This window comes from Lipophrys pholis (assembly GCF_963383615.2).
Source record: "Lipophrys pholis genome assembly, chromosome: 5".
NCBI lineage: Eukaryota > Metazoa > Chordata > Actinopteri > Blenniiformes > Blenniidae > Lipophrys > Lipophrys pholis.
This window is the reverse complement of record NC_137628.1, coordinates 11,038,746-11,055,218: the sequence shown is the minus strand read 5'-3', so window position 1 is coordinate 11,055,218 and position 16,473 is coordinate 11,038,746. Positions and strand designations below refer to the sequence as shown.

Here is a 16,473-nt window from a genome sequence, read left to right as displayed (position 1 = left end):
GAATAAATGTCATTTTTCTAAGACAACTTCTCTTTTTCATTGCTCAACTGTAAAATATACTCTTACTAGTCTTACCAACTTATCAATGCTATTTACTGCTTTACATAAAGAAACACAATTAACATGCAGACTTTAGTTCAGCCTTCTGGTTCGGCCCTCCAGAATATTTTCTTGTTCTCATGTTGCCCCATGTAAAAAATAATTGCCCATCCCTAACGTAAATGCACCGCTTTTGGCCAATCATTCGCATGAGGTGGCGTTTTTAGAAGCCCTAAATTTTATTTATTTTTTTTTTAACATGGGTCCTACATTGGGAAAACTCTAAAACCCTGCGCGGCTTTGAGGTGTGGACAGCAAAGACAATCATCTGTGGAAAATAGACGACGTAATCGTGCCACCATCCTTCCCCACTGCAGTCGGGGTTGTCACCTAATAACCACAACAATCGCGGACGACATGCTCCAGAGGCCTGTACTACGAACCATGATAAACATATCCAGGATCTCTCCCTGGGTTGACTCATCCAGTTTTGGTTTGTGTGGAAGGTGCCATAGTCTTCCTGTCTCAGTGTTCCATTGGATTATGCTCCCTCACTTCATTTAACTTGAAGAGATTGGTGTTTACCTTTTTAGAATTTCGGTTTCACCTGTGTTTGCCAATAAAATCAGTTTCTCCAGCTACAATGGTTGGGTCTGGCATGCCTAGTCCTCATTGCACAAACGTAACAGTTGAACCTGAAATTGAAAAATGTACCCATCCACTTACATTGGGAAGGTATGAATATTTTAAAAAGTTTAAAAGATGTGAAAAAATCTAGATGTTTTATAAAAGTTAAAATGGAATTAAAAAGCTAGAATATAACAGGGAAAAACTGGACCTTTTGTTACTTTATTGTTTTCAGTCGGAAAATGCAATGAACTCATCATCATCACCATGATGTTGTTTTGTGTTGGACTGTTAATAAAGTTTTGTTTTAAAAGAGGCGGGACACCTGCTGACGTGTAATTCCCGCGCCCGCACCGCGCGGTGTTTGGAGGAGAGTGTGTGGATCTCTTCGTGTCTTCTTGCTGTCAGCGGTTAAAACCGACGGTTTGTTTTCCCCGCTCGTGTGCATACCCGGGCTTTCACAGCTGCCATGTTCAGTCCCCGCAGCGCCCCGAGCCCCGGCCGCAGGCAGCAGAGCCGGACGCCCGGGAGGAAGAGCTCCGGAGCGGCCGGCGGCCTGCTCTTCTCCCCGCGGAGGACGCCTTTTGCGGCGGGGTGAGTGTGAACCTTCACCCGGTGTTATACCGACTAATTCTGCATTCTGAACCCGTGACTTACCTTCGATCATAGTTATTTGATTTGTTTAAAAAAAAAATCGTCATTGCTTATGTGTTTTTGTCAGATAAATGCGGTATGGCGTGTAGAGAGGTCTGTCTGTGGCTCTCTGCTTCTGTCCTCTCCTTCCCTTAACCCCAACCGTTAAAGCAGAAAATCCCCTCTGTGTCTGGTTCTGCAGGTTTCTTCCTGCTTACTCATGTGTAATTGTTTAGTTTTTCTCTGTAAATGTGCTTTTAGCTGATTGTGTCGTATTTGGCGCTACTGAAATATAATTGAATAGATGTCAAATTGAACCGGTCCTTAAAAAAACAAACCAACAAAAAACAAAGCTTGATGAAAAATGTTAAGATGTCCCTGAACGCTTTCACACGCCTCATATTACCATGAAAGAGATGCCTCTACACCCGCTGAAATATACAACTTTTTTTATTTGGTACAAAAAAACGTTAATCAACGACAACGACAGCCGTTTCGTGTTAAAGTCTTCCAGAGAGAGATAAAATTCACCTCAATATCCAATCCAGCAACATGCAGTGCTGCGCACAAACCTCACGTGTTGAATAATTTTGCTTCATCACACCCAGTCAGGAATACATCAGATTGTGCTCAAGTCATTCGGCTGAAGGACTGCAGCCCAACATTCACTTACCAGGAAAACCCAATTCTGAAGTAGTGAATAATACTGGATTTAGCCACACTAACTTTCTGTCTCTGCAGCAGGTCGACGCCGTCCCGAATGCAGAGTCACGCAGCTGTAGAAACCATCAACTTTGACGTGCAGACCTTCGGCTCGTCGCTGCCCGTTAAAGTGATGGAGGCGCTGACGATGGCGGACAGTGAGCAGAACTTCATCTCTGTGGGGGGGGGGGGGGCGACAAGTTTCATGTCATCTCATCGGGTTCTCTCGTTACTGTCCGTTGACTATTTGTGTTGTTTGTGTTGTTGCTTTAGCTGATGATCACATCTCAGTGAAGGTGAATGAGAGCGGCTGGGCCTGGATGGTGTGTGGAGAGAAACTGATCACCTGGAAGATCAGTCAAACTCCTGTGGCCAAGGTACCATACATCTTTGATCACAGTGTAAAGGACAGGGGGCACTTGTCCCATGAAAGCTCAATGGTCGATTAATGTTTGATTGAATAGAAATTTGTTTTCCCACTAAAAATGCCTCAAAGTCGAAGGGGCATGTTCCAGATTCAATAGACGTTTTTTTCCAGCCTTTCTCCGCTGACGATGCATTGAACAGTTTTCTGCTGTCGGTTTTTAACCCTCCAGCTGTCTGTGTGCAAAGAGCTGCAGCTGCCCAGCAGTGAATACAACTACACAGCAGACCTCATGGCCATGACGTCTGGTGCTCCTCTGGAATTCACCACTGTTCAGTCCATCTCCTTCCTGGCTCTGTCTGTGGAGGGAACGGCTCGGTTCTGGCCCAGCCTGGCTCAGGAAGGCAACTACGTGGAGACTGACGTTGACCTCGGAGACCTCTGCAACTTTGTTGTTGCTGTCAGAGTGAGCTGAGTTTTGTTCAAATAAACTTACGGATTCAGAAAGGACACTGATCAAAGATAGGCTGCTTAAAATTGAACCTTCAAATCCAAGCAGACACTTGAACCCTTCTCTCCTCTCAGGGTGGGAGCTTTGTCTTGTCTTCTGAGAAGAATCACCTGTGGAGAGCGAGTGCAGATTCTTCAGGGAAGCTGCAGTTTCGAGCTCTGCAGCAGAGTCAGGGCATGCTCTCTGGCATTGGACGCCGCGTCTCCAGCTTGTTTGGGATCCTCTCCCCTCCCGTTAACGACACAGTGAGTCATACCTGGGAGCTGCGCAGTACTTCAGTGCAGCGGTTCCCAATGAGATGAACCTCTTTTCACTACCAGAGCTTGCATCGTTTCTGTGATTCTGTTTGTGCCGCAGCTGCACAGTGTGCTGTGGATGGGAGGAACCAGCTGCCTGTACACGCTGACCTCCTCCAGTCTCAGTAAGTGGGAGGTGGACGACGGCTCAGAGCACCAGCTCCTCAGCTGGGATGTCCGCAGAGCGCTGACCGAGAGTATCGCAGATGCCATCTGGGTGAGTACACAACAACAAGTTGTTGATGAACGTTGAAATAGGGTATTGTTGTTTTCAAATTACTCGCTGGATTTCCACAGGGGAAGCCTTTTCCTTCAGTGGTTTTCCCTAATGTGTCACAGGAAGTTGTGATGGCTGAACTGAACTGATTTTCTCCTCCACCAGGGCTCAGAGAGCAACTTCGAGGAAATGAAGGAGGGGGTGAATGTGGCTTACCTGGACATGAAGCTCAGCCAGTGAGTGATGATCCAGCACACAGACACTCTAAAATCATTCCATTTGAAACACTTTGGATTTGACTATCTCTTTACTGTGGACAGCTGAAGCATTAATGCTGCTGTCTCATCACATCGAGATATGCCACACCTGTGAGGTGGAGGGGTTGTCTCTCCAAAGGAGAAGTGCTCACTCACAAATATATTTCACAAATTGGTCTAAATCTGTGAGTGAAACAGACCTCTTGTGAACATAGAAAAAGTCTTACATCTTTGAGTTCAGCTCATGAAAAACAACACATTTACAGAGAAATGCACAAATTCAGTGATAGTTTTTCAAGATTTAGATGTTCCCCTCCTTTTGCCTCCCATTTTGGAAACCGGAGTTGTTTTCAGTGTTGAGAAGCAGAAGGAATTATAGATTCAGTAAATATTTTGACACGTTAAGTTTGGCCGAGCTTCAAGTCTCTGATGAAGTGGTGTTATTGGTGTTTCTAGATTTGACCATCTCTCTAAATAGAACTTACTGCTCTGCAAACAGAGACGGACAACCAAGAACAGCAAATTTGGAATTACTAACTGAATGAAATGTGACACGTACCCAGGTATTTACAATTTTTTTTATATTTTTCTTTGTTTCTTGTATTTACACGAGCTTCAGAAAAACTCTGTCTCCGTTTGCGCCTAAAGAGGAGTAGATGGAGATTGACTTCACATTTTGCGTCATCAAGGTCATCTGTGCACGACCGTGATTACAGTTTGCTGTGATAATATTGGATAGAGTGAAAGCAGTGCTTGTTTTTACATTTTCCGTGATATTCTGCCGCCACTTTTAGGAGGAGCTCCGCTTGTTGATTAGTCAAAACTAAAGAAGTGTCCCTGGAAAAAAAACAGAAATGACTTACACAAAATACACAATGACACAAGTTGCGCATGATGTACCTTGTGTATTATGGCGTCATCCTTCTCCTTATAATGCCCCCTGCAGGTTTGGCATGCTTATAGTTACTCTGAACAAGGTATATATGTGGTCCGTGTAAATTAAGATTTATTTATTTAAAAATGTTTGTAAACGTACGGGGGAAATATCTGTTTTTGTAAAAACTCAGGTGCGTGTAAATGTGGTCTTGGACTGTGGGTTCCTCAAGAGACTCCGCTTTCCTCTCAGAGAGAACGTTTCAACCCCACACAGAACAGTCCTCACAGCCACTCAAATTTCAACTTTACGTGATCAACCAGATTCTACATGTTTTTTATTTATTTTGGGGGGAATTTTGAATAATAACGTGTCGCATAAGAGGTCGTGGAGCAGCTGGGATGGGCTGCAGCCCTCTGTGCTCCACAGCTGGATTGAAGATGAGGGGAATACTACTCATCGCTAACGTACTATATGAGTGAAAGTGGTGGCTCCCTTCTCTTCACTGCACTTTGGTGTGTTCGGTATGCTTTCAGAGCCGGCCTGGTGGTCCTGGCTGCAGCCTGGCACCCCTCTGACAGTCCCTGCCTGGCCTACTTCTGCCTGGTCACCCTGCAGGACAGCGGAGCCGCCATCTCTGACCAGTTCACTGTGGAGGTCACCAAGTACAGCTTGCCCTTCCAGGTGGGTCCAAAGGCTCGAGAGACACTGAACCAATAAATGGACAATATAACAGACGTGCAAAAACAAGTGGCAGACATTTAAATTTCTGCTAAGCAAACGCAAGAAGACGTTCTTTTATTTGTCACACAGTGACACTGTGTCCTTAAAGAGCAAAGGGCAGCCATCATTCAGTGCTAAGAGGACATTCATGGGTTTTGGAATCTTCTCCATACCCACAGTGATGACGATCAGAGTTTGAAGAAGTGACTTTTGGCGCGTCATTCCCAGGTATGGGGATGCATATTACTGTTGGAAAACCAATAAAAAGTGAATTTTGCATATGACCCCTTTAATAATATGTGTCAAAATTAAAAGTCCTTCAGATCTTCATTGCTTTAAAGTTACAACAGAAATGTAAAATTATTCACCCAAAATAACCTAACAGAGTCAATGTGACAACATGACAAAAAAAACCTTCTCTCACTATAATTTCCTCCCCTTCTGGAGTTTGAATAACGGGTTCAGTTGGTTTTAGTATTTAAAATGGGAAATTCAGCTTGCAGACATATAAACCTTCCTCGTGATGCCGTCTTCTGCTCCAATTCCAGTGGAAGTAGCATGTTTCCTTTATTGTTACTGTGCTGGCTTGTTTGTTCAGAGTGAGGAGGCCCTGCAGGAGATGAAGCTGGTGCTGCCGCCCTCCCCCGGCTCCACAGCCTTCCTGTACAACGAGGAGCTGGTGTTCGCCTGCTCCACGGGAACCAGCAGAGCCACACTACCCGACGAGAAAATCACCTTCAACTCTGCAGGTGCTGTTTTATTTGTTTGGCTGTGGAGAAAATGTTCTGCCTCTGGTTTCAAAGATACTGAAGTAGGTCGCTCATATTTGTCTGTGAATGTCTGTGTTCAGGTGACGGGGTACGAGGCGGAGGCTGCTGCGCCAACCTGCCCGTGTTTTTCTCTCTTAACAGCGGCCTGGTGGCGGTGGTTGCCCGAGAGAGCGCATCCATCCTGCCTGAAACGATGGAGGATTCGCTGTGCTCCTCACTGGCTGCTGCCCCAGAGGTAATAGTCATAACAATACTTTTTCTCAACACATATTGGTGAGGTACGGAGGAGGTCTGCGAGGTACGGAGGAGGTCTGCGAGGTACGGAGGAGGTCTGCGAGGTACGGAGGAAGTTGGCTGCTTTTTGAACCAGGTAAAGTGTCTGGATGTATTTGAGAGGAAGTTATGACTGGAGGCGACCAGGAAGTGGACCAGTCAGGAGGTGCTGATGGGTGAGCGGCAGGAGGAGGTTGATACAGGTTTGAAATGATAGAGTGAAGAAACAGGAGCTTTTCCACTGCGCAACATGTCACATCTCATCTCTTCATTTTGCTTTTGAGATCTGAGAAGAAGAAATCTTAAGAAATGAAGTGATAAAATGTCACCTCAATGCCTGATTACTTGTTTGATTGTGACGAGTCTGTCACGTTTCTAATTTTGCTTTGAAGGTTTCATCAATGGACACTCCAACCAGAGCGGAAACTGTTGCTCAGGAGGACAAAACCAAACTGCTAAAAGCCTCTTTCCTGCAGTTCTGTCGGTACGTTCATAAACTCCACCTCTTCTACGAGTTTTGATACCAGCCAAGGCTTTTCTGGTTTGAGGTCTCGGTGATCTTTGGGTCAGTATATTTTTATATTTACTGTCCTGGGAGGGTAAAAGTTAAGGGATTTACCTTTTCAGTAGGAACTTGTTCACACAGTCCTCACAATTTTAGCTGACATCAATTTGATGTAAATTAATATGGGAAATTATGGAAAGACCAACTGATTAATAAACATTTTCTCTGGGGAAAAAAACCAAACTTTGAGTTAAGAGCCTTACTTTAACATTACACAGCTCGACAGAGAGAAAGACAAAGGTTTACTTAACCTATCACTAAATCATAAAAACAAGGTATTTGATTTCTTCATCAGATAAACAAGTATTTAATGTTGTCAGTGTGTTACAGTCATATTTGTCCCCAATCTGGTCACACCGTAATTTTCTGTGTTTCTCTATGTACATCTCCACATTTGTAATTAGATTATTGTATTGACGCATCTTATTCTGCTCTTTTAAACATTTGTTTCTTCTGTTATTCATTTAAGAGTGTGTGGCACTATGTGTGCAAGCAAAGCCCATTGAAATCTGAAAGAATCACGACCCATCTCTTCGCTCTGTCTTGTCAGTAACGACCTGGTCGGAGCCCAGACGGTCACAGACGAGCTCTTCACCGCTGATAGTGAAGCAGAGGAGGGCGCAGAGCTCGACGGCATTGTGACTCAGATAAACCTGGACTTGGTGGATGACTACCCGGCATCAGACCCTCGCTGGGCTGAATCTGTACCCGATGGTAAGGAGCGCTGGAAAAATGGTGACATGAACATTTGTCATTTCAAGCAAATGCAATCTTCGTTTTAACAGTTTTTAACGATCTGTGTTTCTTTCTGTTTTAGAGAGTGCTGGATTTCCCCTCACCTCCCTCATCATCCTCCACCAGTTGGAGGACAAGATGAAGGCTCACGGCTGCTTCATGGACTTTTTGCTCCAGGTCATTTATATTCCCATATTGTTGACAATGGCAGGGTGAAAACTTTGGTTTTGTTATTTCATTGATTCACCGGAAATATTAGTGAACTGAGAGTCCAATCACCTGCTTTCTCCCGTCAGGTGGGTTTGTTGGACCGGCTCAGTCAGGTGACCGTTCGCTCGTCTCCCATGGCAACACGCTTGCTGCTGTGTGAGCACGCAGAGAAGCTGCAGGCAGCCATGGTGCTGAAGAACCACCACACCAAACACAGTGAGCTGGTGAACCGGGCCATAAGCACGGCCCTGCAGAGGAGCAGCACCAGCGTGCCCTCCAGCCTCACTGCTGCTGACGTCTTCTTTAGAGAGGTGGGGGTCCCTTTCGTCAGGTCAACGTCCCGGGTTTGGTTTCCGTGGTGCGGATAGTTGCTGTATCGTTCCTCTGTCGCTCTTGCAGGTGTCTCAAATCTCCTCGGTGTTTGACTGTCTGCTGGAGGAGGAGGAGCGAAGCCTGAAGGAGAATCCAATGGACTCCGTGCAGTGGGCCGAAGTCGTCCTGACAGTCAACAACATCATCAAGGTAAACACACCATCTCCTGTGAGGCAGAGGGTGATTTCCACCAGGGGAAGCAAGACTGAAGCATCACAACATGTACCGTGTGTGCAGGACATGCTTCAGGCTGCTGGTCAGTACAGAGAGACCAAGGCCTCCACGTACAGAGCGTCTGAGAAGGCTGCTGCAGAGCCCGAGTACATCCCATGGACAGGTAACACAAGTTTAGTTTCTGCAAGAAATGACTTTTGCATTTATGGCCAGGTGAAACTACTGTACTGGCAGATTGGAGCCGAGTTAAGCAGTGAGAAGGAAGAGAACTGGATCATCCACAGAGAGCCATCTATCCATCTCATGTATAAAGAAGAACAATCTGCTGGGATTGGTATTTGTCTGTTCCTTTTTCAGAAAAGTTGCATATAGATGGCAACATGGTGACCATGATCCTCATACACACAAGAACGGTTGTGTGCCAGGCAACTTGTTGGCGGTGTCCTTTCTCGTTGTTTAGGCCGACTCAGTATCTGGTGTATGTAAGGGCCTGTTTACACCGTGAAGTGAGAGGGATCCTGTGGTCCATGGTGCTGTTCGCTGAGTGGTGCATTTTAATACGACTTTAGAAAATCATAACTCTGAGTTTCACTCGAGAACTATTACTAATTGGAAGATGATTTGAGTTATGGATCAAATAGCTGCAACGAGCCGCATGCAGCTCACAAGCCGTGGGTTGGCCACCCATGCTTTCGGACACTACAGAGTTGATTTTTCTCGGTTCAGCTCCACTATTCTAACGGTCATCTTCCTCCTCCAGCGTCTGGAGGCATTGGGGGTATTCGCACCGTCCTTACTCGCCAGCACGAGATCATCCTGCGCTCGGTGTACCCACATGCCGACTCGGAACTGCGCAGCACCATCTGTGAGCAGCTGGTGGCGCTGTTGGACATCTACTTGGCCGGCTACGTGGCCCAGCTCACTTCGCTGCAGCAGCAGAGGCCCCTCGGGGCCCAGCAGGAGCGCTACGACAGCCTGGAGATGGAGTATGTGCAGCGCCGCTCAGAGCTGCTGTCACCGCTGTGTAAGTGAACAGTGAGCCGAGAGACGGCTGCAAGTCATGGATGCACAATACAAAAGCACTTTAAAACAAACTTTTGTTATATGCACTTGTGGCCCTTAGACTGCGTTTATACAACGCTATATACGCTATAAACTAACAGTGGGAGTGTGCAGACATTTCTATGGACAGACAACCCAGTTGAATTGCTACTCCAGTTGATTGTCAACGATAAAACATGCACAGTAACAGTGTTTCCCCTATCTACACTGAGACGGAGCCCGAGCATTTTCAAAAAGTTCCACCGTGGGACCCATTTTGAAAAAGTTGCATTTTGAGTGGCTCTGGCTCATTGTTGTCATTTACACTTCACCAGGTTAGATTATACAGTCAGCAGGTTTGATGACGCCTGTCAATAGTTGTACTCTACGATGTGCTCCTGTAATGGTTGTTATGCTCTCAAACTAAATCTGCAAACTGGATGACTGTGCTGCTGTGTGTTGCAGTGGAGCTGGGTCAATACCAGTGGGTGGCAGCATTGGCTGAGAAATACTGCGACTTCGACATCCTGGTCCAGATGTGCGAGCAGACCGACAACCAAAGCCGCCTGCAGCACTACATGGCCAAGTTCGCCGACCAGGTACACAGACGGGGATTTGTGGCCGTCAATTGCGATCGTGGGAGAGTCCAGAAATCTTTGGTCATGGCTCTAATTGGTGGCACTAACGTCGCACCGTGAGCCCGGATCAAAGATGGCCGACGTCCTGGTTCATAAGCCTGCGATCAATATCAGACGGTGTCGGATATTTTGGGCGATTGTAGCTGCTGCTGGTGCGACCTCTTTCTTTCATATACATGGAATGTGTTTTGTTGAGATTTCTTTCCAAGCACACAAATGCCACAGCGTCGAGGGCGCCGTTCATGCGTATGTTTAGGACGTGATCACGTATTGCGCAATCACGCTGACGTGTTGCTCAATACGTGATTGCATAGTATGTCGGCTGTGAGTCAGCTTGTGTTTTCATTGTACAGTCTGCACACAGCCAACATTGTCATGGCTTAGTTTGGCGTAAAATGTGGCGGGCTGTGGCTTATAAGATTGTTCAAAACACACATTGTGTGGAAGGCTTTACACTGGTGACATTTGTGTCTGTGTTGGCCCTGCCATCCTTGTCCCAGAACTTTTCCGACTTCCTGTTCCGCTGGTACATGGAGAAGGGGAAGAGGGGGAAGCTGCTGTCCCAGCCGGCCACTCAGCACCAACAGCTGGCCAGCTTCCTGCAGTCACATCAACACCTGAGCTGGCTGCACCACATCCACATCCAGGACTACCACAACGTATGCTTCTCACACACTCTCTCAAACAGAACCTTACTTTTACAGACCTTTAGCTCCCAGCTGACTGCGAGCACTGACACACCAACAGTGTTTCTCAGTATGCCTGACTTGGTCCCATGTGAAATTTTAATTTGTGGGTCAACAATGCTGGATTAGTAAAATATAAAAGTATAATTATAATAGTAATAATCCAAGCAGTTTCAGTGCTCGGACCCTAATAACAATAATAATAATAAAAGTAAACGGCTGCCTAGGATACTAATCTTTGCGCCTTACCACTAGGGTAGGCACAAGAAAAATTTTTAGTTTTATTGAAACATTTCTTCATTTTACCCCTCCCAAGTTATTATTTTTACTGTGACTTCTTCCCAAAATGAATAAAGGAAAACAATCATGCAGGAAAAAGGCATTCCCCTCAACTCTAGGTTTTTTTTCCAGCGCTCTCTGGCGCCCCTCGTAGGAATTCCTGGAAAATACTTTAGGCAGTTTCAACTCATAAATTAACCTGAGAAAGAAGGGATGGAATAAGGGAGGACGGAAGGGAAAGGACATGTCTCACGCACACACACACACACACACACACACACACACACACACACACACACACACACACACACACACACACACACACACACACACACACACACACACACACACACACACACACACAAGGAGAACACTCGTCATTTTGCACAGAATGTGAACAAGGGTTATTGTAGCTGTGAGACTCGAACGAATGGTTACTTATAAATCTACCTTCTCCTGTTGTGGGTCACTGGGGAATGAAACACACTTTCTGAATTAGTATTGCATATATTGTGCAGGTTTTTGAAGTCTGGTGTCTCCACAGGCCCACCGAACGCTCTACAACCAGGCCAACATGGAGACGCGTTACTTTGTGAAGAAGAAAACGCTGCTGGCTCTCAGTAAGCTGACGGTGCTGGCCTCCGAGCTGCCCGAGGACGAGCTCAACAAGCAAGTCGACGGTAAAAACACAACAAGCTTTGTTAAAAATGTAATTTTTGAAACAAACAAGAAACCGGTGTGTTCGGTCAACTGCTAGCTGTGCTTATGTTTACTCTCTTTACAGTTCTTCACTTTGATTCAGAAAGCTTTAAATCTGCATTATATTAATTACAGAGCATCTTTATCATGGTATAGACTGCAGAGCTTTAAAAAGAAAAATGAACAAGAAAAACCCTTGTTCAGGTAGAGGTGAGAGTGATTCTCTGTTGATGTGACAAATAATTTTATATATGGAGTAGTCCAGGATGTTTTCAGACTGAAATTTGCTGCTGGATTGATAAAGTAAATAAATTTACATTTTCAGCTGCAGTTACTGGAGAATAAATACTTCTTATACCAGCCTGAGCTTTTCTATCTGACTGCAGTCTGGAAACAAAATGACACTTTGTAAATGAAAAGGCAGAATAAGTCCCTTTAGGATGATCTCCAAACCTCCTCACTGGATGAAGATGCAGATTAGATTAGTACCCGGTGCAAAGCTCTGACAGAGTACAGGCTTGAGTTTGGATGTTCAATACTGCAACATTTGATCAACCAAATGCATCACAGGCTGTGCATGTACAACATCATCACTTCCCTTTAACATGCTGAGCACACAACTATGGAGTCGCTCTCAAGCATATTTGAAGGGCAGAGCAGTGAAGTTGCACTAGTTGTGATGACGTGTCTCACTACCTGACTGTTGATCCGTTCGATCAGAGATCGTGGAGCAGGAGCGCTTCCTGCTGCATCAGGAGACTCTGCCCCGACAGCTCCTGGAGGAGAAACAGCAGAACCCCGACACTATGCCTCTGCTCAGTGCTCACAACCTCATACAGGTAGGAACACACACACACACACACACCACACACTTGACTCCACAGTGGTCCTGGAGTGCCCCTGTCCTGCAGATTCTAGGTCTCTTCCTCCTGTACCACTGCAAATTGCAATGAGAAGCGCCTCTTTGTACTGTTCCCCAAACATGTCACCTCCTTCATTCATTCACAGATTATGAGAAATCTTGTTCTTCAAAACACTCTCACATCTCTCTCCAAAGAATTAAACGGCTTTTTGTCTTTGATACTGGTTCCACCTCCCTCCTCTGTGTTTCCTGTCCAGCTGTACATCTGTGACGATAATAGGCGAGCCAACGAGTACGACTTCAAAAAGGCCCTGGACCTGCTGGAGTACCTGCACGAGGTAACATCATGTAAAGAGACCACACGCTGTACTTCTGAGTTTAGACACTAGGTGGAGCTTGATCCAGATACTTCAACCTGTCTGAAAGGAAGGCCTGTTTATACAATGTTTTCAATTGAAATGCAACTTTCATTGCATTTTGGGTGTTTGTTTACACAACGACGATGCTCGAGACACTGAAAACACAGTGTTTTGGAAACGACTCCCAAGGGGAAACTTTTGGAAAGAGCTTGGTCTCTGTGTAGACGCAAGAAACGCTGCTATTGTGCATGCGCATCACAGTCGGCGTAAATGGTTCTTCTGCACATGTGTGACTAGATGGACAATAGAAATAATTGTAGATTCATTATCAAAAACAACCAGCCGCACCAACTAGTGGTCCAATGTGAGAATTGCCTCGTCAGCATTTCTGCCATTTCTGGGTAAACGGACATCGGTTTCAAAACGTTGCCGTGTAAGCATAAAACTTTTCTGAAACAAAAACACAAAACTGATTCATTTTCCCTTAAAGTCTGTGTAAACGAGACCTAAAAGCTACCAGCAATATAAATGTCTGCTTGACTGCAAATTCCTGAATAATTAGTTTTGAGTCACTTTTGTATCGACCGTTAATATTTTCTCAATTAATCAAAGAAAATCGTTTTGGGATCATGTGTTCTGAAAAATTCACATATTTCCGTTGAGATTTTTCACTCTGTGTAGTTTCCTTTGATAAAAGGTTTTAACACTCCCGGTTTAACTTGAGTGTTTCTGGATTGTTGTGAAAAGACTCCATGTTTCTGTCTTTCAGGAGGACGCCGTGGACGTCGACGCTCTGAAATGTGAGATCCTGGGAAAAGCGCTCCGGAGAGACGAGTAAGAGCTTTTGTTTGTCTGACTGAGTGAGTTAAAACTGGAGTTTGTTTTATTGAAACCATCTGGGAGTGATGAATCAGACAGTGAGCAGTCTGCAACTTGCATGCTTTTGACATACAAAGACTTATTTTGAATTTGGTGGGATGCAAAACTTCTTTGGGGAAAAAAAATACTAATAATAATTACCAACTTTAGGGTGAAGTGAAATTGAAGGTGTGTTTGGTTTTGTTGGTGAGGAGCCGGCATTGTGACTAGAGAGACGTGGTAATGAGAGCATGAATGACGGCAGAGACCAGTCGTGTATCACAGAGCTGTGATGAGACGGAGAGAATTCTGTGCTTCAGGAAACTGATTCTCATCCCGACTCTTTAATTCTCAGCTGGTCCTCCGCTGACGGCAACGACGACCCGCTGGAGGCGGCCAAGGAGAGCATCTTCGTCAAGATCCTCCTCAAACTCATTCAGGAAGGTGGGAACAAACACAGTTCTTTCTTCTGAAGAGATCATTTTCAATACGTACAAGCTGAGTTCAGTGAAATATCTCTGGATTAAAATATTTGTGTATAAATGCCTGTAATCTTAACATCCAGTCAGACACACTTCATTGGTTTCTGTTTCAGTGTTACACTTTCTATTTAGACCACCTCATACAGGCCTGTTACTCCAGGAGGCGTCGCATCATGTTAAAATTATTCCTGGTTTTCCCTTGATGTTTATAGATTAAGATTCTGTTAAAAGATATTAAATTCATATTAGATTTGCAGAGTTATTCATTATGTATTTAAAGGACAACTTCTGGAGTTATGCTGACATTTTGTAGAGCTCAAACTGCTTTGTCTGGACTACAGATAAATTAACACTGTTTCTCTACTTAATGGCATTTCAAATGAATTGGATTATAAATTATGCAGTTTTATCGCCACCTACAGTTAAGGAGTGAGATTAGATGACGTGATTCGTGAAGCCAAACTGTTGAAACGTTGACGGGACCTGACACACACACGACAGACTGCCCAGTGCTTTGGACGTGTTCACGTGAAGACCCATCGTTTTTGCATTTTCGTTTCAGAAAAGTGTCCGTTCACATGGAAATGGCAGAAATGCTGAAAACAATGTTTTCTGGTTGGGCCACTAGTTGGTGCTGTTGTTTTGTTTTTTAAATGTATTCCAAATTGTGCGGATAACGAAATACAAAAAAAAAGTGTGTTAAAAAGAACAAATGAAATACAAAAAATAATAAGTAAATAAATAAATATATGTCAGTCAATTTTAAGTGAATCCCTAATTTCAGTCTCATCCACAATAAGAGACCGAAAGGAAGCGATAGTCAGGGGTTCAGGAGCAAAGTTACTTTAACAATACAGCTGATTATACCGACAAACGAAGTGACAGAAACAAACTCAGCAAAGCAAGATAGATAAGTAAACAAAAACCTCTCTTTTCCTATCGTTGTTGTTTGTTTTTGTCATGAAACCACACACACATCCAGGAGAGAACAATCCCCTCTAAACATGAACAAGGTCAACCCAGCGGACATTCTAGTGGACAGACGACCAAGTTGGATTGTTATTACAGTGACTAGACTATAAAACTGCCAAGTCCCAGGAGAAAATGGGCTGAGTCATGATAAGACGGAGGAAACACTGTTCTGACTGTCCAGCTACTGAGCACGTGCACAACTACCAGTTACTACGGTCGTGGTGCGGTTGTGCAGTAGCATTGTTTCCTCCGTCTACACGAAGACAGAGCGTTTTCTAAAAATTCCAGTTTCTCCATTTTCAGTGTCTCCGAGCGCCGTTTTCATCTAAACAGATACCCAAAACAAAAACAAAGGATTTGTATTTTCGCTTGAAAATGTGTAATCGGCCTCATTGTGGGTTTCGTTGGCAGCTTCAGGCCTCATCAGATAATGATTACTGCTCATAGTTCACTGATAAAAACATTGAGTACTATTATTTATTAAAATAACTCTGATTAGCTGCTGATGCTAAAGTACTGATTAAATCCTCTTTTCTTTTCTCAGGCGTTCCTTTACAGACGTACCTGCCAGACGTCAAAGAGCTGCTGGAGCTGGACGAGCTGAGCAGTTTGAAAACCAAGCCGTACTTTGAATTTGTGCTTCGGGCCAATTATGAACATTACCTTCAAATCCAGATGTGACAAGTGTAACCCCCCCCCCCCCCCCCCCCCCGCTGCAAATTGTGATGATTTATAACATATTTGTATCTCTTTTCTAAATAAATGTGTTATTTCACTTCTGTTTCTTCTTTTACACGACATACATCTATAGAGGTGCTCACTCTGCTCCTATTCATCAGAAAAAGAAGTTATTTCTTTACAAAAAGCTTTAAATCTTCAGCGGAGACGATAGTCTCATCCAGTCAGGGGAAGTTGTACATGTAAGAAAGGCTGAGATCTTGTACGGAATGTAAACAGGAGACATGATGGTTCCTACTGAATGAAATGACCTCTGACAGTATCATGCAGTAGCAGGCACCTGGATGTTACCAGCAGATCTGTCGCTCTGTGTTGCTCAAGCAGGTCATGCAGAGCTTTCTGCTGCATATCAATCCAGTGAGTTGAACCATTTGTTCCAGTTTGTGTCCAAATCAGCCTCTGGTGGTTGATTAAAGTCTGAATGTTGGAAATTGTTTCATCCTCTCAACAGAGACTCATTTATATGCACAAAAGGAAATTACCTACCAGGAGTCTTAAGTTTTTTTTTTAAATACTG

At 44.5% G+C, this 16,473-nt stretch overlaps 1 protein-coding gene across 1 annotated transcript; it reads left to right on the top strand.

Moving 5' to 3' along the window:
• The first annotated feature begins 1,010 nt into the window (after positions 1 to 1,010).
• Positions 1,011 to 15,992, top strand: nup133 (nucleoporin 133). The gene is made up of 25 exons (XM_080462842.1): positions 1,011 to 1,260; positions 2,041 to 2,159; positions 2,275 to 2,378; positions 2,598 to 2,831; positions 2,951 to 3,121; positions 3,234 to 3,389; positions 3,555 to 3,625; positions 5,057 to 5,204; positions 5,842 to 5,992; positions 6,094 to 6,248; positions 6,679 to 6,770; positions 7,402 to 7,565; positions 7,669 to 7,763; positions 7,883 to 8,107; positions 8,196 to 8,318; positions 8,406 to 8,505; positions 9,103 to 9,366; positions 9,849 to 9,982; positions 10,522 to 10,680; positions 11,531 to 11,666; positions 12,406 to 12,524; positions 12,805 to 12,885; positions 13,676 to 13,740; positions 14,120 to 14,208; positions 15,763 to 15,992. Exons 1-25 carry the CDS (start codon positions 1,136 to 1,138, stop codon positions 15,897 to 15,899), a joined length of 3,417 nt encoding a protein of 1,138 aa, XP_080318968.1. The 5' UTR covers positions 1,011 to 1,135; the 3' UTR covers positions 15,900 to 15,992.
• Positions 15,993 to 16,473: the final 481 nt, after the last annotated feature.